The 22152-nt window shown below is 39.1% G+C and overlaps 1 protein-coding gene across 1 annotated transcript in view; it reads right to left on the bottom strand.

Annotated features, from left to right (window-relative positions):
- The window catches only part of ABCC4 (ATP binding cassette subfamily C member 4), a 157115-nt gene that overhangs the window by 26076 nt on the left and 108887 nt on the right, over positions 1-22152 (bottom strand). Inside the window, exons 21-28 of the mRNA XM_054163062.1 lie at positions 20363-20513; positions 19607-19726; positions 15259-15369; positions 13734-13834; positions 11176-11367; positions 6028-6183; positions 1979-2068; positions 1338-1510 (exon numbers count right to left, since the gene is read on the bottom strand). Coding sequence (XP_054019037.1) covers positions 1338-1510; positions 1979-2068; positions 6028-6183; positions 11176-11367; positions 13734-13834; positions 15259-15369; positions 19607-19726; positions 20363-20513 — 1094 coding nt within the window. The remainder of the gene's footprint in view (positions 1-1337; positions 1511-1978; positions 2069-6027; positions 6184-11175; positions 11368-13733; positions 13835-15258; positions 15370-19606; positions 19727-20362; positions 20514-22152) is intronic.

The raw sequence follows: 22152 nt of genomic DNA, 5'->3' as shown, positions 1-22152 counted from the left end.
CAAAAGAGAATCTCTGGGAAGGGACTGCATTTCTCTAAAGATTTTAGAAATACACTGTCAGCTGAACTGCAAAGCTACCCTAGTGGCACCACTTCTCCCCCAAGAAGATGTTATAAAAATGAGTCACGCCCAGATGACATAGAAAATCCTTAATGCATCTGTTTGAGGGACTTGCTGCGTTATTGTCCTCTTTGGACTTTGAGTTCTCCCTCAAGCCATAGTTTGTTGGAACCATATATTCAGCTCAGACTAATTGATGCAGTACGTTTGCAGTATTGTTTCCAAAATATTTCCACCAGCATTTCAAAAATTAACAGTGGGGGTACTTAGCCATTGGAACAATTTAACAAGGGTTGTCATTGATTTTTATTTTTTTTTTCTATTGAGGTTGGATGCTTTACTTGAAGTACACTCTAGTTCAAACAGGAATGAATTCAGGAAAGTTCTACTGGCCTGAGTTATACAAGGCAAAAGTAGCGAATGATAAATGAGTCCCTTTGCAGCTTTAAAATATCTCCGTTTTGCAATTCCTGGGGTGTTTAGGATAGCTTACCTTCCCCACCACCACTATGTTTTCTATAACTTACTACACTAGTGTTTGAACTATCTGAAGGGACAGTATCTTGTAATAGAGGTATCTGGGTTTGCTTATACCTATTCTTCACCTTTCTATATATTTTTATTAGCAATTTTTTTATTATTTCCTGGAGACATTGCTTCCAATTCTTTTGTCACGAACTGACAAAGCTCAACTTGTTTCATGGCTATTCTGATGTCACTGATATGCATTTCTAAGAAGGCTCTTGTCTTCTTTTCTACAGCTGCAGTAGAAATAAACTCTGAAGAGTCACTTACCTACTCCATGGAATGCACTGAAATTAGAGATATTTTGAGCACTTAGTTTCTACGGGTACAAGTTTCTATGGGTACAAGTTGCTACTAGGGAGATTCAGATTTGATGCCAGAAAACACTTTTTCACCATTCAAACTATTAGATATTGGAATAAACTTACAAGGGAAGTGGTGGATTCCCCTACATCAGACAGTTTCAAGGCCTAGCTCACAGGGTTCTGGGCTATCTCATTTAAACTATATTCTTACCCTAGATGGACTAGATAATCCTTGAGGTCCCTTCCAACATGGTGTTCCATTAATCTGCGAATCTATATAATCTGCCCTATAGTCAAATCTCAGCCACCCCATTTTGGAACAGACAGTTATGATGCTATAAACACCAATACAAGAAATATAAAGCATTTAACTTCATCTCTACAGTACAGATGATTATATTAAAAGGAAAAAAAACAACCCATCTTAACATGACATTTTGTTTTTACCTCGGGTCCACATTTGCTGTTGCTTCATCGATGATAAGGATCCGATTTTTTTTTAGAACTGCTCTGGCAAGACACACCAGCTGTCTCTGACCAACACTAAAATTAGATCCAGATTCTGCCAGCTGCATCTCCATTTTATTAGGCAGATCTTCCACAACCTCCTTCAGTTGCACCTGTTGACATGTCAACATACTGTGGGATGAGTAAGTCTCTTTTAAATCAGCTATTGTGTGCCTGATGACACAACAATAAGTATGCAAGGTTTACCTTTTATATTCTGACATAAAATGAGTAAGTGCCAAGTTGGATTACATGGTGTGTCAGTTATCAGAATTCCAAAAACATTAAAGCACATTGTTAAGAATCTATTAATGTTCATTAGAAGTAAGATATGAATCAAAATGTAACCAAAGCATCATCCCAAAGGGTAATTTTTTTCATAAAAGACATAACAATGTACATGCCTACAAACACATGCAAATACACATACAGAGAAAGGCACACACAATGGTCTACCTTTTTCCATCAACAGGTATGCCCTTACTAAACCTGATGAAAACACCTACAACCTAACACACGAGCACTGTTGTGTCATTTGGCTAGTAAAAATAAGATGCACATTATTAGATTTAGCAAGTCACCTCTTCCAAGGCATTCCACAGCTCTTCATCTGTGTATTCATTGAAAGGATCCAAGTTTTTCCTCATAGTTCCAGTGAACAAAACAGGCTCCTAAAATTCAGTAAAATTAGTGTTCCATTATAAACACAGGTTTTATCTTGCAAAAGGTAGTTTAATCATAATCAGAAATAATCTGTACCAAAGCTGGCACAGAAACATCCAACAACAAGTTACCTTCTGTGAAATGCAAAAGAGCGTTTCACAATAGCATGCTCAAAGTGGGGGAGGCAAATGCTCAACCAGTCTGGATGATGGTATTTGCAAACAGGACAGGTCTGTTTGCAAATTGCTGTATGCAGTTATGTCGGTACTCACAAGGGCATTTACATGCCACTGTTTTGATGCCACAAGATATACACACACACACACACGAAATCATTGCTGTCCTCCTGGTATTGTTAATGAAAACCAGCAACTACCACTGTCAATGAACTTACATTCCTAAATGATGTTGGGGCAGTTTTGAAAATTTGCTTTTTAAGCACATAAACTGGAGAGGAATCAAAGAGCTCACAATACTTTCCTGTTATCCTTCTCTGGTTGTGGATTGGTTATTGGTTTTCTAAAAAATATTTCATACCATAAAAGCCTTTCAATTTTACCACCTGAGCCTAAGAGCAACAGTTTTCAACACTGCAACACAATGTTTAAACCTATGCACACAGAAGTTAATGTGTACTTCCATGGCATCAAAAATTTACGTAGAACTGGAGCACTCATGGGCAAAGCTCTAACTCAAAACATATCACAGAGTCAAATAGGTACCTTCTCCCATTTAGGTACCACTGTGGGCTTATCTGCTGCTGAATCAAGTTATGCTCTACTTCAGTTCCTGGTCAGACCAATAACATTAATCAAACCAGCACAAACCAATTCATACCAGGAAACGTAGTGTTTGAGAAGCGGAAAGACAACTTTTGGTCCAGAACTCCTTAAGCAACAGATCAGGACTCACTAATGCGAATTACCAGACCTGAGAGTCATGCACTGACATGACTTTAGGGGTAAACTCCACTTAATACCACACATAAAGACAACAACAAGTCAAAAGCTGCAATAGTGCTAATCATAAATGAAGACCATTCATCATGTTGTCAGTCTTCTTTACATTGGAGAAATCTTATGCAAAATGTTTTCTTTTTCTCCCCTAGGAAATAAAGTCTAACTTACATTAGACAACTTCATCTTACTCTGAGATTAACCTCTGTCATGACTTACACCCCATCTAACTCCAGTGATGCCCAGCTTCTCCAAATTGCTGCAGCAAATCAAACAGAATTTAGACCTTAACCCTTTCATTTAATTTCTGAACTACTGAGTGGTATAAAAGGATTAACAAAGACAGAACATGCCACAAGCAATGTAAAAGAACTTATGCATTTCTTGATGTAACACGTCCATTATTTGAACGTATCTGTTGCATTAGCAGCATGTCACTAAAAACCTGTTGAATGAACAAAAGGATTTTAAAAAAAACCCACCACCACAAAACTATTAATAGGTTAAAGAACTCTTTTGTTTTTCAAAAACACCCAGAAAGTAATTTGCTTAGCAATATGTATTTTAATGCACCAGTTGGTGTGTTTTGAAAGTATTGTTAGACTTATTTTCCTTTTCAATTCATTTTTATAGGTTAGCAAAATAAGAGGCTGAATTTATAAAATTATTAAATGTTTGTAAGTATTATAAAAGTCCCAGCAACAGACAAGTACTGCAACAGAAGATAAGGATATTTTTTAATTACTATTTCTGACACAGATTATTATTTAAATTAGTCCAGTTTATGAGAGGAAAGTAATAAGACAAACCTGTAAATAATTGTTGTAAAAATGCTTGCAGTCAGGGAGGCAGACAACATTTGCATAGAAAAGATTTACAAACAACCTTCACATAGCTCTGTCCAAGCAAGCAATTAGAAGCCTAAGCACTTTTATTTCTCCATGTTGATATTTAAACTTCTAAGAAAACTCCAGTCTTGCCTCATCACTCTCTAGGAATGGTTCTGTTTAGCATGCTTTATTTTACAAATTTAATAAGCATCTCTCCCTACAGTTTCTTAGCTGCCCACATAATTCTGGAGATATTTACTGCAAAGTAACTACATGATGCTTCATTACTATTTTAATTATTGACACAGTACAAGACAATGCCTACCACTCAGTTTACTGTAGTATAAATCTTATTCTAAACTCTTCCTCTTGTTACTACCATCACTTCATATTTTTTGCATAGTTTAGTGGAGACAAGTCGTCTCTTGTGTGGAAAAGAAATGCTACCTGCTAGCTTATGGACACTTAAGACCCCTTGGAATCATCATGAAACCCCTATCATACAAATCTTATGATATTAAGTCACAGAATTCAAGTGGATTAAAATAGTTTTACAGACATGTCAATAGACCAACATATGAAAAATACCATGGATAATTTAATGCAGTGAACTTTGAGCATCTGCATCACTCAACATATAGAAACCGCATTTGACCAGCAGTTTGCCTCTCAGTTCTCTCTTACACAGCTTGGTCGAACTCTTCCAGAGTTAGACATCACCTGTAATAGTTGTGGGCAAGGCTTTCAAAAAGCCTTGAAGGAGCAAATGATTGTCTGCTTTTAGGAGAAAAGAATGCTCTACACAAACAAAAAGAATAGAACTTATATCCACATAAAGTCCTCTTTACATATAGTGGATGACTAGTTCCAAGTGAGTACCTCCACTGCGATAACAAAGCCTTCAGCATGCAGGAACAAAAGACATTCAGCATTAGGCAACAATCCAATTGCTGAAGGTGCATCTTCTTTTTTTTTTTTAATAATAGCATACCTGCTTCTTTTCACTGATTCCTATTCTTGAGGGGGTGTATGGAGAAAGCAGGTAATCAAGAGAGGCTTAGAACCACTATGCATTACCATTTTTATCAGATCCTCAATTTAAAGAGAGTAATACATTCTGAATGTCATCCTGCCAACAGGGTAGCAAACATTTTGATACAAAGATAGTGTAAGAACTCTAAATACAGCTTCTGTAATAAAGACAGTGATCTAAGAATTAATGCTAAGCATGGTAAACTAATTCCTCTGGTTTCTAGCCTACTGTTCTATCTACCTGCTAGAACATCCCAGACAAATTATTTTCCAAAACCAAGACTTTCCATTTGCAGCATATAAGCTTCCTCCCTCTCCACTGGAGAGCAAACAATCATGGAAGAGATCAGAGCTCTCATGAAACATGTTAACCTGCACAGGCTCTGCCTTTAGGAAGTTTTGAGGTGATACATCACCCTTCTCTGACTCAATGTCTCATTTGAAAGTAAGATCATAGAAGTGAAGACCTGGACTCTTGGAATGCACTTTCTTCCACTCTAGCACTAGACAGCAGGCTATTTCTAACACCATCCTATTTTTTAACACCTGTATTGCAGCCTTTACTACATTCAGCTTCTAGAACTCAGCAAGTCATAATGACCCACTCTTTTTCCCTGTTTCGCTGGTCTCCTCCTGTTCAACCTTCTCCAAGTAATGGAAAGGTAGGTAGCTCACTCCTAGTTGGCACGTTTGCTCTTTCTAGATCTAGACTCAGTTAGTTTGTACAAGGGTGGCTAGACAGGTGAAAGTGATCCCTCAAAGGCCCTTCCTAAGGAAGCTTCAGGTAATGCATTGAGCAGGAATTGCTGTCAAAGGATAAAGTGACTTCAGAGTGCTAAAGACTGGTATATTCCTGTCAGATTTTCTATGCTTTTTCCTGTACTAAAGGACAGTGCACTGCTAATGCCTACTGACAAGTATTCCAGAGAAACAGACAGGGGACAAAACAAGGAAGAAAATACTCCAGTCCTCCAAGCTGACTCTGTTTATCTTAAAATAATCAAGACTTTATTTAAGTAAAAGTAACACATCAATGAAGTTTCTGTCTGCTGCATACAGGGAGGCAGGGGGAACACATCCCAGCAAAACATTTCAAATACTACAGCATTATATTGAAAAAGTTTATAGCAAACCAAACCACTCTCTTACCTGAGGTATAATTGAAATTTTCTTCCGCAAGTCGTGAAGTCCCAGCTCCGACGTCAAATACTTATCAATCCAAATTTTCCCTTCAGGTTCCGCCAAACGAAAGAGGGCTGCTATCAGAGAGCTTTTCCCAGCTCCGGTTCTCCCCACTATTCCAACCTACAGAGCAAACCAAGACTGTACAATTAAACCACAAGCTTTTCAGGATAAATTAATATGTCAAGCAACAGTTTTACAACATCGCAGGATTTATAGTAGAACAAGCACCAAATAAAAATCCTTTATAATTAATATTTTTCTGAGGCAAAAACCTCCCCACAAATCAGTTTGGATTCAGGTGACATTTGGATACTCAGTAATTTCTTTGATCACATTCAAAGGTGAAAGATCTTCCCTTAACACGTGGTGGCTTATTGCGTAAAACAAGTGGCTTGGTGTGCAGAGCAATGTGATTCAAGGCCGCTAAATTTTATACTAAACCTGGTTTGCTGGGTGATGTTAGACAAATCAATCAAGGCATATATCTACTTCTCAATCCCCCAAAAAAGACTCCCATAAAGCATTTTGTGAACAATGTATAAGCAGTATTCCTAATTTTAATAATCAAGACTGGGTTTTGTTAGCATCATTGAGGTGAATTACTTTAAGGAAGGCAAACTCTAAAGCCAAAACTAGCAGGATTATAACCTGTATTCATGCTTCTGACAGCTCCAATAGAGAGGACACAAGTATTGAAACTACAAGGCCAGGCGAGCAAGCTGCAGTTCCTTTCTAAACAGAAGGAACAGTGAATAATAAAATCACAGTTATTCAGGCTTCTATATGTTCCAAACATAAATCAGAAGCTGTATGCAATATCTAAAAACAATGCTTTCAGAGACAGAGAGGTATAGACAGTGAATGAGAAATGTGGGAATGCTAACGGCAAAGGGTTAAGACCTACAAACCTTTCAATGAAACCAACTTGGGATAAAGTAGGCCCGCTAATAAATGAGAGGAGATCTATAATTACTGATAATCAAATTGTACTTGATCAGCAAACTTTTTGTTGTTGTTTTAATGTTGTCTTCAAGTAAGCTATTCTTAGAGAAAAGATGGTACAGTAACCAATTTTATCAGAGGAGGTGATGAGCATAACCCTCTACACAGATCTGATTTGTCAGGATTTGTTATTTCCTGCATTCAGTTCTAATCATCACACTTCCAGAAAGAAATCAACACACTGGAAAGAGTTCAGAGAAGTACAACACAAATTAATATACGCTGGAGATACTGATTTGATGAGGAAGGATTTAGGAGCATTAAACATGTATGATGTAGCCTGGCAAAGTGATAGGGATGCAGAAGGGAGGAAGAAACCTGAAAACCTTCATGAGTATACGTACAGACACCAGAGGGCAACTACCCACTGCCTGACACTCAGGTGTATACACTAATGACTGCTGGAATTAAATTAAGCACAGAAAACATTACATTGAAGACCAAGGAGAAACTTTCTAACAGTCACAGACAGTAAACTCAGACAAAGTAACAGTGCCCACATTTGATGGAAAATACACAAAGCACTGAAAAAGTATACTCTGAGGAGCAAGTTATGCTGCATAATCTGAAAGGTATTTTCTACTTCTATTTTCCAATTCAACAATTTCATCCAACAATTCATTATTGTACTATTGTATACAAACTAATTAACATTTATACAGTGCTTATTATTAAAGATACAGCCTAATTTAAGCAAAACTGTTCTAAGAAATGACAAAATGTCTAGTATTCTAAATTGTATCAGCAAAACAAAGGGAAAATAGTTCTGAACAGTTACACTACAGCTCAGAAAGAAAATGCTGAATGGAGAACACAGACACCCAGAGTTGTGAAAACAAAGGTTCAATTGTTTCTCTTTAAATGTCAGTGATACAAAGTATTGTATTAAGGATATAAAGGAAAAAAAAAAAAACATAAAAAATACAGTGATACTTAAAATAAAAATGCAGCTGCTCTGCATATTGTCAAAATCCCACTTTAAGTTTGGCATCAAATGAAAGGACTATGCTCTTCAGTATTTAGAGCCATCTATTTGTATTTTTGGTCCAACTGACTACAGGCTGCTGAAAACAGACATGAATTTGAAACAGCTCTCAGCATCCACATTAATTTATGCCTTTTAATAAATTCTGTTCTTCAGAAGCCCATGTTCATGGCCAGTGCAAACACTGTGACAGTCTGGAAATGGAAGTCATCCTAGCCACCTAACAGGAATCAAATGGCCAGGATTTTGTTGGCTTGCGTAAGCCAAGGCACAGCAGTACACCTGCTATGCTGGGCTCATCACTCAAGCGTTCCTTGTACTTCAAAGTAGAGATGCATTAAAAATGAGAGTGAGATTTACAGCATTTCAGCTACTCTGAAACTGCCCACATCTTTGTTGTCCCTCAGGCAACCTCCCATTTGCCCCACATTGTGAGAGTACTTAAATGAACAGATGCCATGCCATAAATCTAGACCCTCTTCCTCCTAACTTCTTCATGCAGCCATACCCTCAGATTTAGAATAGAATAGAATTAACAAGGTTGGAAAAGACCTTCAAGATCATCAAGTCCAACCTATCATCCAACACTATGTAATCAACTAAACCATGGCACCAAGTGCCTCATCCAGTCTCTTATTAAACACTTCCAGTGACGGTGACTCCACCACCTCCCTGGGCAGCACATTCCAATGGCAAATCACTCCTTCTGTGAAGAACTTCTTCCTAACATCCAGCCTAAACCTCCCCTGGTGCAGCTTGAGACTGTATTCTCTTGTTCTGGTGCTGGTTGCCTGGGAGAAGAGACCAACCCCCATCTGGCTACAATCTCCCTTCAAGTAGCTGTAGACAGCAAGAAAGTCTCCTCTGAGCCTCCTCTTCTCCAGGCTCCAGCTCCCTCAGCCTCTCCTCATAGGGATTGTGCTCCAAACCCCTCACCAGCTTTGTTGCCCTTCTCTGGGCACATTCCAGCATCTCAACATCCTTCCTAAACTGAGGGCCCCAGAACTGGACACAGGACTCAAGGTGTAGCCTAACCAATGCTGAGTACAGGGGCACAATGACTTCCCTGCTCCTGCTGGCCACACTATTCCTGATACAGGCCAGGATGCCATTGGCCTTCTTGGCCACCTGGGCACACTGCTGGCTCATGTTCAGCCTACTATCAACCAGTATCCCCCAGGTCCCTTTCTGCCTGGCCACTCTCCAACCACTGTGACCCCAGCCTGTAGCACTGCATTGCATTGTTGTGGCCAATGTGTAATTTAGGATCTGTCAGGACAAGGTGCATTTGACAAGATACTAGTCAATAAGCATACACAAGCACCCTAAAACAAAGAGAGTAGTGTTTGAATCCCAAGGCTGCACAAGCTAACCTTCTCTTTTTGAAACTCTAGTAGCTGAAGAGGTTCATCACAGCCAGCTGCTTGCAGAGCTCCTTAGATGATCACTCTGGTCTCTCTACGCTATGTTAACAAAGATAGTTGAAACAGAGGGTCCTTCCTAGCCTGCTTTAACTCAAGGGAATTACTGAATGCTGTGACAAGAAGATCCTAACCTGTACCAGTAGCTACTCAATCTAGGCGCTGAGATGACTACAAGAAAAACCACAAGCATGGCAGAAGTTGTTCATCCTGTCTGCATGAGCCGTGGGTCTGAACAGGCATAAGAGCTCTCACTGACAGCCGCATGGGCAGAATCCCTAGCAGATCTGTAAACTTGGTTCTGTAGAGATGTTTCTCTATAATTAAAACCAATATAAGGAACACAGATGCTTGAGAGATTTATTTTACACAGTGGCAGTCTACTGCAATACACTGCAAAACATCATAGAAAACAAACACAACGTTCTTGGCAATGATTTCAAGCTGGGTAAATTCACTTCAGGATGACAAAACCACATGATAATCACTCAGCAAAAATAAATCCCCCCAGTCATCCCTCTCACTCCTGCCCCCACCAAGGACTGAATCATATATTGCTACTATCTCTTCCATTTTTCATTTTATTTCTATCCCTTCTTAAGAAATGGAAATATTTTCTGCTATTACATTGGAATGATATGTAACAGCTAGAGAGGTGGCAAATGGGGAAGAAAAGTAAGGAGGAGATAAACATCCCTTTTGCTCTTCTTCTTAAGCACCATTTGTAATTCACCCATACTTAATTCTGTAAGAGCATCTCCATCCAGCAAAGCTGAGTTGAATTCTTGTAAAATGCACGTTATGAAAGAGCTCCACTTGAGGAATGAAACAGGTTTGGGACTGAACAGAAAAGCATGATACAAAGGAGGCCAAGGCAATGATTGGGGAGAGTTGAACCAGCCTCCTAGGGAAGATATCCTAATCATAAAAGTCCATGTGCATTTGAAATGTAGCAAAGTACAAATTAACACTGCAGGGCTTTAATTTAATTGTATCTGTGGGGGGAGAGCTTCCCTGCAGCATTCTTTCAATTGGGATAGCATCAAAATTGGGGAGGAAGAGTCAAATTTGCAGAGGAGGATGGGTTTTATTTCTATGCTTCTTTTGGCTACCAATCTAATTAATAGCAGTAGTTAATTGGATTGGTAGCCAAAAGGAACAGAAACAAAATTCCCAATTCTAAAGTTATGTAACTCATTTGTATTTCTTTCTTCTACCTTCCATTTGGGGCTCTGTGCAAACAATCACATATTCCTCATTTTCCATTGCCTCTGCTCACCTTGTCTGTTGACACAGAGCCATCCTTCATTCCTTTTATGTTCCCTCTACTGAATCCTTAGCTTCCTAAAGAAGCTCCATTTGATTTGGATTGGAACATTTTGGGCTTGGTCAGTTTACTGAATGTCTGCCACTTTCTGACCAAACTCAAAATTTTAACAGAAAATTACCAAATATGTTTAAGCCTTCGTTTTGAAAGACAGAACTCTTGTGTTCCCTGATGCATTTATGCTACATTTAGAGGTTTCAGCTTTTGATATTAAATATGACTAAGGCTTATTTTTTCAAAGAACATTCACTGATTTCCTAACATTCATAGACCTTATAATGTATTTTTTCCACACAGCTTCTTGTCTACTTATCATCTTCTCCTCATTTCTATGAACAGTCAATGATGGCCACATACATACATACATACATGCATACCTTTTCTTTTGGTTTAATTAAAACAGACAAATGTCTCAACACCAACGGCCCATCTAGACTGTAAGTGAAGTTAACATTTTCAAATGTTATCATTCCTTGGCTTGGCCATTCAGGTGGTGGATGCTTGTTGGTCTCCCAAGGAGCTTCTTTTTCAAGTTCTGTGTATTCCATTACTCTTTCTACCGATATCATCTAAGGAGAGGAAAGAAGACACATTAATATAAATTTCAGCTTATTGCAAATACTGCATGCATATGTATGTGTGTGTGGTTTTTTTACTATAAAGATTCAACACAAATTGTTCCAGAGTTTTTCTTCTAAGCACAGATTAAGAGCACAAATAAGATTTAGTACCATCCTATGCTTATTTGAAACAACTGAAAAAGTGGGAAGAGTGCATCTCCTGTCCTACCGCACACCCAAAATCTATCACAATACATAAATCCATACATAAGCATTCATTTCTAATCAGTGGGCTTAATTACAAATGTAAGTACTAAGAAAGTATTTCTAAGTATTAAGAAATTTAAGCTGTGAAACTTGTCTGTCAGTCTTGACTAAGATGACATCATTTCATCGTGTGTTGGGAAGACAAAGCCAGGTATGAAATTGCTATATGAGCTATAGGCAGATGCTAAATAGCTCCTAGCATCAAATTACTGGCTTTATCATTCATTTTTGTCCTCATCACTCTACCATTGTGCTCACTCCCTGCAAATACAGTCTCAGGCTGCGCCAGGGGAGGTTCAGGCTGGATGTTAGAAAAAAGTTCTATACAGAAAGAGTGATTGCCCATTGGAATGGGCTGCCTGGGGAGGTGGTGGAGTCGCCATCACTGGAGGTTTTTAGGAGAAGACTTGACAGGGTGCTTGGTGCCGTGGGTTAGTTGCTTGGGCGGTGTTGGATTGGTTGATGGGTTGGACGCGATGATCTTGAAGGTCTCTTCCAACCTGGTTTATTCTATGTATTCTATGTATTCTATGTAAATCTTTTAAATATGTTTATCCCATGCAACTCCATAATCCAAGATATCTGTCACCATATTAATAGTGACTTATAAATCACACCCTCCCAGACAGTAACTCACTACATAAGAAAGTCCCACAGACTGACACTTCCAACATTTCCCAACTGGTACAGAAAAAAACTACTAGTTTATTCATGTCTGAAAAATGCTCTGAAGAAGCAATGTGCTGGACAAAAAAAAAAATACAAATACGAAATTATTATTAAGTGCAGTGTCCAGTTCTGGGCCCCTCAGTTTAGGAAGGATGTTGACTTGCTGGAACGTGTCCAGCGAAGGGTAACAAAGTTAGTGAGGGGTTTGGAACACAAGCTCTATGAAGAGAGGCTGAGGCAGCTGGGGTTGCTTAGCCTGGAGAAGAGGAGGCTCAGGGGAAACCATATTGCTCTCTACAACTGCCTGAAGGGAGGTTGTAGACAGGTGGGGGGCTGGTCTCTTCTCCCAGGAAACCAGCACCAGAAGAAAAGGACACAGTCTCAAGCTGCACCAGGGGAGGTTCAGACTGGATGTTAGGAAGAAATTCTACACAGAGCGATTGCCCATTGGAATGTACTGCCTGGGGAGGTGGTGGAGTCACCATCATTGGAGGTGTTTAGGAGGAGACTGGATGGGTTGCTTGGTGCCATGCTTTAGTTGATTAGGTGGTGTTGGATGATGGGTTGGACGTGATCATCTTGAAGGTCTTTTCCAACCTGGTCTATTCTATTCTATTCTATTCTATTCTATTCTATTCTATTCTATTCTATTCTATTCTATTCTATAGTGTATCTGTTGTTAAACATGGCTTTGCAACTTCTGCAAAAGGACTACATGTATTTCCAAGACTGTGGTCAGCAAATCATAATTACATGTAACCTTCAGTTGTCAACACAACACAAAACCCCTAGGCTTATACTCAGTATGTTCTTTTTATAGTCTTTTTTGTCTCATACATTAACTTTAGGAAGTAAACAGTCATACCAGAACATGCTAGTAAATATATTTAATTAGCGGAAGGTATTCTGCTTTGAGTGGAAAAATGTAATCCTCTCAATATAAATAAAGACATTCAAATATTGGTTAACCCACAACAAATTAAGAAGATACAGGCCTTCACAATTAATTTACAGGACCCTAAAAATGGCATGAGGGATCTAAATAAAATTTTAAGAAGTAATTTATCTTTTTTTTTGAATTTTTAATTTAAGAAAATCTTACTTAATAGAAAGGGATTAATCTCTTGTAATTTTAGCACACTGCAATGCAATTGTCTGCACTGTGACTAGACAGTCTCCTTTCTGCTGTGAAGGGAGATTATAAAGCCTCTCTTACTATGAATGAAGAGAGACAGTCACTGGGCACAATTCATCATCGATGGACACTTGAAATTAGTCAAATTATACCTTAGAGGAGGCTATTTTTCTTTATAGACTGTAAGTGGTGCCACAATCACCTGCTAATGTATTAATGACCTAAGTTAATTTAAGAAGAACCCCATCCTTAAGGCCTCGTGTCACAACCATGAAAAGGAACCAAGCAATGAAAAAAACGTTACCAGGTTTTCAACTTCAGCACTTTGTCTAACACCCCACTGGAACGTTCCCATGAGGGTGATTGCATAGGATAGCGCCAAACCAACCTGCCCCGCATTCAAAGCTGCAGAACAAAGCAAAGAAAGAGAATCAAACAGGTACACTGGTAATTACAAAAAATCCTAGTTAACCTCACTTTCATGAGGTTACTCACAGGGTGGAAGCATCACAGCCAGAATTTTGTTTGGTTATACTGTACTTGCCATCCGTGCAATGAGTAGCTCCAGAAAGAAACTGCTACTTGATACAAGGTTTTTTGGTATGTTTTGGAAATTGCCTGTATATTTGAAAGGTAATCTCCATTCTCCTTGGCCTAACATTACATAAAAACTGATGTTCAGTCTCAAGACTATAATTTTGTAGCTTGCTAGGGTTATTCCTATCTGGCTGAGAATTAGTACCTTCTAATTTTTTGCTAAAGGAATTAGATCAGCCCCTAACCCTAAGCATAAAATGAGACTGAAATTATTTCAAAATAAATTACAAACTTTTTCATCAACTTTGTACTCTTGTAAGTGATCTAATAAAATAAAAGGACAAAATATTTCTTCCCCCTTCTATATAAATATTTATTGTGTTCAGCGGATCTACTCTCACAAAATAAATTGTCTGCCCCAACATTAAGAATAATTGTCCTCTTGCTGAATTGACCTTTATGCTAGCATAGCTCTATTGACTTCAAGGGAGCTACTCCTTATCCAGAGGCAAGGAAAGATTCAGGACCATTGTTTAGACTTGCTTTTTTGTATTGCAATATCAAACTAAACCAAAATTTTCAGTATTGAGCAGCATAGTGTTCAAATTTTAAAACATGCATGCACATACAGAATTTATCCAAAGGAAAAAGAAAAGAAACAAACCCAGCAAATTAGCACTAATTTTCATGTCCAAGATAATTACTTCTGCCTTCACACTTTAGATGACTATCTCATTCTAGTACATCTAACCCAATTACATCCTGGATGTATTATTACAAGGTGATTTTCTTTCTGGAACTGACCTACCCTGCTGATCCAAAAATATTAGAAGACTATCCCTAGGAATTCCAGCTTGCCTTCTGGCCTACTGTGCCTTGTGCAGAAAGGAAAAAAGTTGTTAAGAAGCAGCTCTGTGGGTGTTTCAGTATGAAATGCAAAGCACTGTAGGCCCAAGAAAGGAAAGGCAAAGGTGAGGAATAAGAAAAAGATTTGTTGTTATTGCTCTAGAAGCCAGAATCTCAAAAGAGAAGATTTGCAAGCTTCTTTGTACATCTGCAGATGATGGCAGATGCATGCCTAAGCCCAGAAGACATTTGAACTGCCTCCAGTGTTTGCAGGAAAGCAGATACATCCCCAGTGCCCTAGACTGAGGAAGAGATCATGATCAAGAAAGAGACATTTAACTTAATTACAGTCCTTAAATAATTAGAAACAGCAATCTATGAAAAAGAATTAGACATTTCTATACATGGTAATTACTGGGAGAACTTTTTCTAACATTGGTACTTACTGTTGGCGAGAAGCAGGGAACCAAAAGCAACCACTATAACAAAAATGGCACAGATGGCATCCAGACGCACAGCAAACCACCTCGAGGTAGTCAGAAATAGAAACCAGGCCTCTAAAGTGCATTTTACAGAGACATAATAACAGTGGGTTACTAGAAAACTAGAACTCATGCTAATATGATAAGTTGTTAAAAACCAGCACTGCATGGTGCACCCTCAAGTACATGCATGTATGGACTGATGATGTTGATTAGAATACTGTCTAGCTTTCCTGAAATGGTCTAACCTAGTTTTAACACTAATAGCAACCACAGGTAGTATAACATACAGGAATATGAAGCAAAGGAAAGAACAGTCAAGGCCTGAAGCATGGTCCACTTAAATTAAAATGGAAAACCTTTAGTAACTCTAGTGGATTTGGGAATCATGCAAAATGCAGAAGTACAACTACATTTGCTGTAGCTGGACTACAGTTGACAACACTTTAGGTAGAACACATCACAACACAATTCAGAGTCAAGTCTGCAGAAGTCAGCTGCACCTGGTTAAACTCCCCTAAAGAGCTACTTAGTACAGTCAGTGGAGCTAGGGAAGCTCACAAGTGAACATCTCCACTAGGCACTCACAATTAGGTGTCCACAATTTGGTGCTGAATTCCATCCCAGAGAGGTACATTACAGTACATGATACAGGAGACAACAGGAAAAGACATTGCAATAAAGCAAGCAAAGTGTTTGAATTCTGGGCCAAATAGCCATGACAAAATATGGCATTATTTGTTGCTTAAGCTGCAGTCAGATGGAATTGCTCCAGCTGCTACCAAGTTACAGCAGAAGGTTATCCCTTCTGCATTGCTTGTAATTACTCCACACTAAAGTTCAGTGGTGTTCCAATGTTCCTTAGCCCAAGGAACATTGCTAAAGATTCCTTTCCTGGGAAAGATTAAAAGTAAAAAAATCCTCCCTTTTATAAAAAAGGTGAGGAGATAAGTCTAGTTTAAAGCCAGATCACCATTTTGGGTAGCCTAGCCAGATTACAGACTGGTCAAATCAACAATTTACCAACAGAATTCCATATAACTTCTGGATGGTAGTAGAGGGAAGAGTGAGAATGAAAAGAAGGAGCCAGGTAAGGTCCAGAGTTTGTAACTTCTTAGACTCATTTACATCAACCGTAACTGCATATGGCTGACCACACATTTAGCAGTCAGTTCCATTAAACAAGACATTTGATATGGTCTAATGGACTGTGAAATATCTAGGCACACAGAATGACATAATGCAGAAAAGAGTGGTGCAACAAAACCAAGCTCCAGAAACTGAATTCACCATGGTAATTTAGGTAACTCTTTGAAACCTAGGAGCTGAGAGAGCCTATCACTTGCATACATTTAGTATCAAAGAATCCTTCAGGCTGGAAGCAACCTCAGGAGGTCTCTAGGGTCACCTCTGAGGTCAGACCATGTAGCTCCATGCTTTATGCAGTTTGAGTCTTGAAAATCAGCCTGCATGTATCTGGGTAACCTGTTTCTCTGCTTAACTGTCCCCATGGTGAACAGGTGTTTTCCTTATATCTAGAATATAGGGCCTGGATATCAGGAAAAACTTCTCTTGTCACAATGTATATCCATTTTCTTGCTCCTCCCACCATACATTACTGTGAAAAGTCTGACCACCATTTTGGTAACATCCTTGCAGGTACTAGAAGGAGGCAGCTAGTAAATCCTCTGTAAGCTCTCTCCTCTAGTGCTGAATGAGTCCAGTTTCCTCAGATTCTCCTCATGGAGAGGTCTCTCTTTTTACTTAGTCCCTTGACATGTACCTGGGGGACCAAAACCAGATGCGGGCTAACAAGTGCTGAGGGGGATAATCACGTCCCTCCTACTGGCTATACTCCTGCTAATACATCCCTGATGTTGCAGGCCTCTTTTCACTGCACAGGCACACTGCTGGCTCATACTTTCCCCAAGGACCAAAAAACCAGACATACTAAGCAAGCTAAGATATCTGAAACACTCTGGAGAGAAACATGTTGGTATGCAAAGGAGTAAAACTATAAGCATTGGAGTTTGATCTCAACAGCAAGTTCCTGAGCTTCTCAGGAGGGGTGTTACTGACAGTTTTGTTAAGTGACATGCACAAAATAGACTGGAAAAAGGTGTGCTTGTGTTTCTTAGGTATGGCATTAAAATGCAAAATAAAGTACCCTATATCAACTAAAGATGTCTTTTAATACAAAGCTTAAAAACCAACTTTGTATTCCCTATCATCTACTGTAAAAGTGATTTAGTCCAATAACTAGCAACTTGAAAAAAATACTAAGAAATTACTAAGAAAAGCTAGAGATGCTTCCCTGGAAGATGTTTCCCAGGTCAAAAGTCACTGAGGTCAATATGGAGGTCAGTGTGAATGATTCTACAGCCTGTGATAAACTGTATTTCAGAAAAGATTAATTGATATGTTCTGAAGCCTTAGAAGTCTATAGATTACAAAAAAGTCACAGAACATATTCCTTACATGAACTGTATGTCTTATGACTAAGGAAATTCAATCATAGAATGGTTCGGGTTCAAAGGGACCTTAAAGATCATCTAGATCCAACCATCTTCCCACAGGTGTGATACCCTCACACTAGATTAGGTTGCTCAAGATCCCATCCAACCTAGCATTGAATACTTCCAGGGATGGAGCACCCACAGCTTCTGGCAATCTATACCAGTGTCTCACCACTCAGAGTGAAGAATTTCTTCCTGACATCTAATTCGAATACACTCCCTTTCACTTTACAGCCATTACCCCATGTCCTATCACATGCCCTACATGCCCCTCCCCATCTTCCTTTTGAGTACTGAAGGCTCCTATAACATGTCCCTAGAGCCTTCTCTTCCCTGGGCTGAACAATCCCAATTCTCTCAGCCCATCCTCACAGGAGAGGTGCTCCAGTCCTTTGATCATCTTTTTGGCCCTCTTCTGGACTCTATGTCCGTGTCCTTCTTATGTTGGTGGCCCCAGAGCTGAATACAGCACTCAAGATGGGTTGTCATGAGCATGGAGTAGAGGGGAAGAATCACCTCTCTTGGCCTGGTGGTCACACTTATTTTGATGCATGCAAGCCAGGATATGGTTTGCTTTCCAGGCTGCAAATGCAAACTGCTGGGTCATGTTGAGCTTCTCATAATCAAATACCCCCACATCCTTCTCTGCACAGCTGCTCTCAATCCACTTACTATGCAGCTTATATTTCTTCTTGAGATTGCCCTGACCCATGTGCAGGAACTTGCACTTCACCCTGTTGAGTTTCATGAGGTTAGCATCAGTCCACTTCTCAAACCTGTCAAGGTCCCTCTGGATGGCATCCCTTCCTTCCAGCATATTGGCTGCACTGCACTGCTTAGTGTCATCAACAAACTTTCTGAGGGTGCACTCAATCCCACTGTCCACGATGCTGACAAAGATGTTAAACAGCACTCATCCCAATACTAACCCCTGAGGAATGTCACTCACAGCTGGTCTCCACTTGGAGATCGAGCTGTTGACTGCCATTCTTTGAGTGTGACCATCCAGCCAAATCCTTATCCACTATGTGGTCCATCCATCAAATCCATGGCTCTCCAATATAGAAACACGGATGTTTTATGAGACAGCGTCAAAGGATTTATGCAAGTCCAGGAAGATGACATCAGTTGCTCATCCCTTAACCATGAATAATAAAACCCCATCATAGAAGGTCACCACAACTGTCAGGCACAATTTACCCTTAGTGAAGCCACATTAGCTTGTCACCCATCACCCATCACCTCCTTATTTTCCATGGGCCTTAGCATAGTTTCCAGAAGGATCTTCCCCATGAACTTGCCAGCATAAAGGTGAGATTGACTAGACTGTAGTTCCTTGGGTCTTCCTTTTTTCCACTTTATTAAAAGTGGGGCTTATGTTTCCCCTTTTTGGGTAAAAACTGTAAATCTCAGCTCACTCCTAGCACACTACTTAATATTACATGCCTCACAATAGAGCTTGTTTCCCCTTCTCTTTTTTTTTTTAAGCTGGGATCCAGGAAAATGTCAAAAATTGTTGTTTAAATATTCTTATCAGGCATACTTTAAAATGTTTATCTTAGACATTGTTAAAACATGTGCATGAGTATCTCAAATTATATTACAGCCCAAAGTAAATTCTCAAAATCTAGACAGATAATAACATTTTTGTTCTAATAGAGAAATTTTACCCTAAAGAGACAAATGCATGGCTCCTACTGATTTTAATGTACATTACGTGCACGTTGCTGAGGGCATAAGATATTTCCCTCCTACAGAGCCAAGTGTTTGATTTTTCACATAAATCCATCACAAACCTGAGTGGAGGTCTTGGTGTGCATCAAATAATTTTTGAAATCTTCCCTCTGCTTTCAAAGCCCGAATAGTCCAAAGTCCCTGGAGGGATGATGACAAGTGAGAGAACACTGGACTTCTAGCTACAAAGGGAAATGAGAGAAATTTAGCAAGAGCTGAAGTATCACCTTTAATTCTTTTGGTACCACACTAGTCTTTAATCCTACTACTTTATATTTAACCACACAAGTTACTGAACTGCCTCCTTTTAGAATAAATAGGAAGTATCTTTGACCAGAGTCCTCTTATTCAAATAGAATCAGTCAGATAGGCAGGCAGATTAATTTATACAAAAAATGTTATGCTTTCAACAACAGCTGTCACTCCAGACACTCTTTGACTTTTATTACATGAGGCATCCATGCTTATTATTCATATTGCTTAACATTTCTTACTATCACCAAACTAAAATCAGGCAAAATAGTCAGATTAGGTCAGAAACAGTGTTAGTATGTGTATGCATGATCCCAAAGACCAGCAACTTCGCATGTTCTTAATTAGCTTTACTTACAGATAGTTAAACTGACATAGCTAAGGCTTACCAATATGCAAAACAGCACTCACGCATGTAATTCACTAGTTGAGAACCAAGGCAATAAGAAGTTATTTGCATAGCAAAAGAAAAAAAAATCTTTGATGAATTGTCTGTAAAACACTAGCCATTTCACATAATAATGAGCAGGGTTCAAACTAACATCAAGTCCCACCAAATTACATACTTGTCGATTCCAGACGCTTAATATCTCTTGAAGTGTCTAAGAAATATCTTCGAAGAAAAATGAAAAGAATAAACAGTGGTATTAAGGGGATGAGTATCCAAGGAATCACTGCCACAGCCACAGCCACCACACCAAGAATCTGTAGGAGAGTCTGCAACACAATAGAAACAAATAAAAAACTCTTTGCCAGAAGATTTTAATTTAGAACAAGTATAAAACTATTTAATACTATTGAAACGCTTAAAATATCGAAACAGAACTACGAAATTTAAAAGCAGATGCATTGTATAACTTGTGAGCAGTATCTCTTTTCAAGCAACGTGAAGAATTTACTGTAATATCTAACGTGGCTCATTTTGCAGTTCATGTTTTTTCTTTGGCATTATTTGTTAAGAAACATCTTTAGAAAACTGGTCAACTGAACATCTGTGTTTATGTTACAGTAGTCACAGAACAGCCTGCAAAGAAAGTAATAGATGATTACTGAAATGGACAACTAACCATTAACGGACCAAAGATACCTGATGAATCAGGAACATATTTTTTTTCACTCCAGGTTAAAGAACTGTTGAAAGACTGACTTTCAGCTGAGAGACCTGATAGCTGGAAGACCAACCTTCAACACAGGCTTCTAATTTGTCTCGTTTAGAAAGAAAACCTGTTATCAGAGAAAGTGAGCTTTCTCCTCCCAAAGCATTGCATCGAGAAATCATTACATGCTGCTATTAAGTGTTGTATGAAGCTAGTACAACATGAACAGCTGGGCTAAACCTGCATTTACTCTTAGAAAACTATATAGCTTGTGGAATGAAGCTTTGTTGCTTAGAACAGCAGATCCTGGGTCCCAAGAATGCCTGTCTTTGCAGCAAAATGTCTTTTGTCCCTTTGCCTCTTCACTGAGTTGGAAAAGTTAAGCTACACATCAGCTAAGATACCAGAGAGCTACCTAGATTTTCAAACCCCTTCAGTGGAGTTGCCTATGAAACATTGTGTCTGAACTTCTGGTATCTGGTAGCTCAGACACACACTCTAAAGATAAGACTGAGCACAATTACTTCGTCTACATCTGGTTTTTTCTCTTGAGGGGTCTCTGACTTTACCCTGACCAAACAGCAAACCCACATGCCTTGCACATTATGACTGCATGCATCAGCAGTTTAGTCTTCAGCTCTTGGCAAGATCTTAGCTCATGATAGATTTATCAGTACAACAGCCTTGAATCTCATAGATCCTGAAAGCATGTTATAGGCTCTCACAAAACTCTTAAGGAAAGCAGCTGCAGAGTAGGTGTGAGGTAGGATCTCTGAAGGAAGCTGCATTACCACTATATGGCTCATGAGCAGGTTAAGGTGTTGATAGCACTGTCTTGTCTGATGTTCTAGATACATCCAGTAGACTACAACCATTTTACCTAGATTTCATCACAAGGAGGTATGGTGGCAGCAAGAGTGCACAGTGTTTCACTTGGATTGGTTATGCACACAGTTGTGTCAGCACAAACCAAAGCATCCTGACTCCTCACCAGCAGTACTGTAAGCCCTTCCCTACTTTGTACTCCTTTAAAACTCTATTTCAAGAGATAAGAACAAAGGAAATAAAGATTCCTGATTTCCTCCAAATTTTCTCCTGTCTACATCACTGCTTTCCCCAGTACTGCTCATTGTCTCTTCCTAGCCTGTCAGCCATTCACATACTAACTGATTTCTAAAGGCTCCCTCAGCTCCATACTCATTGGCAAGTGAAGATCAAGGTCCATTCCTTCCTTCTGACAACTCAATCCCAAACCTGCT

This window comes from Dryobates pubescens, chromosome 7 (genome assembly GCF_014839835.1).
Source record: "Dryobates pubescens isolate bDryPub1 chromosome 7, bDryPub1.pri, whole genome shotgun sequence".
Classification (NCBI taxonomy): domain Eukaryota; kingdom Metazoa; phylum Chordata; class Aves; order Piciformes; family Picidae; genus Dryobates; species Dryobates pubescens.
Note: the sequence above shows the minus strand (reverse complement) of the source record. Positions and strands in the feature narration are given on the sequence as shown.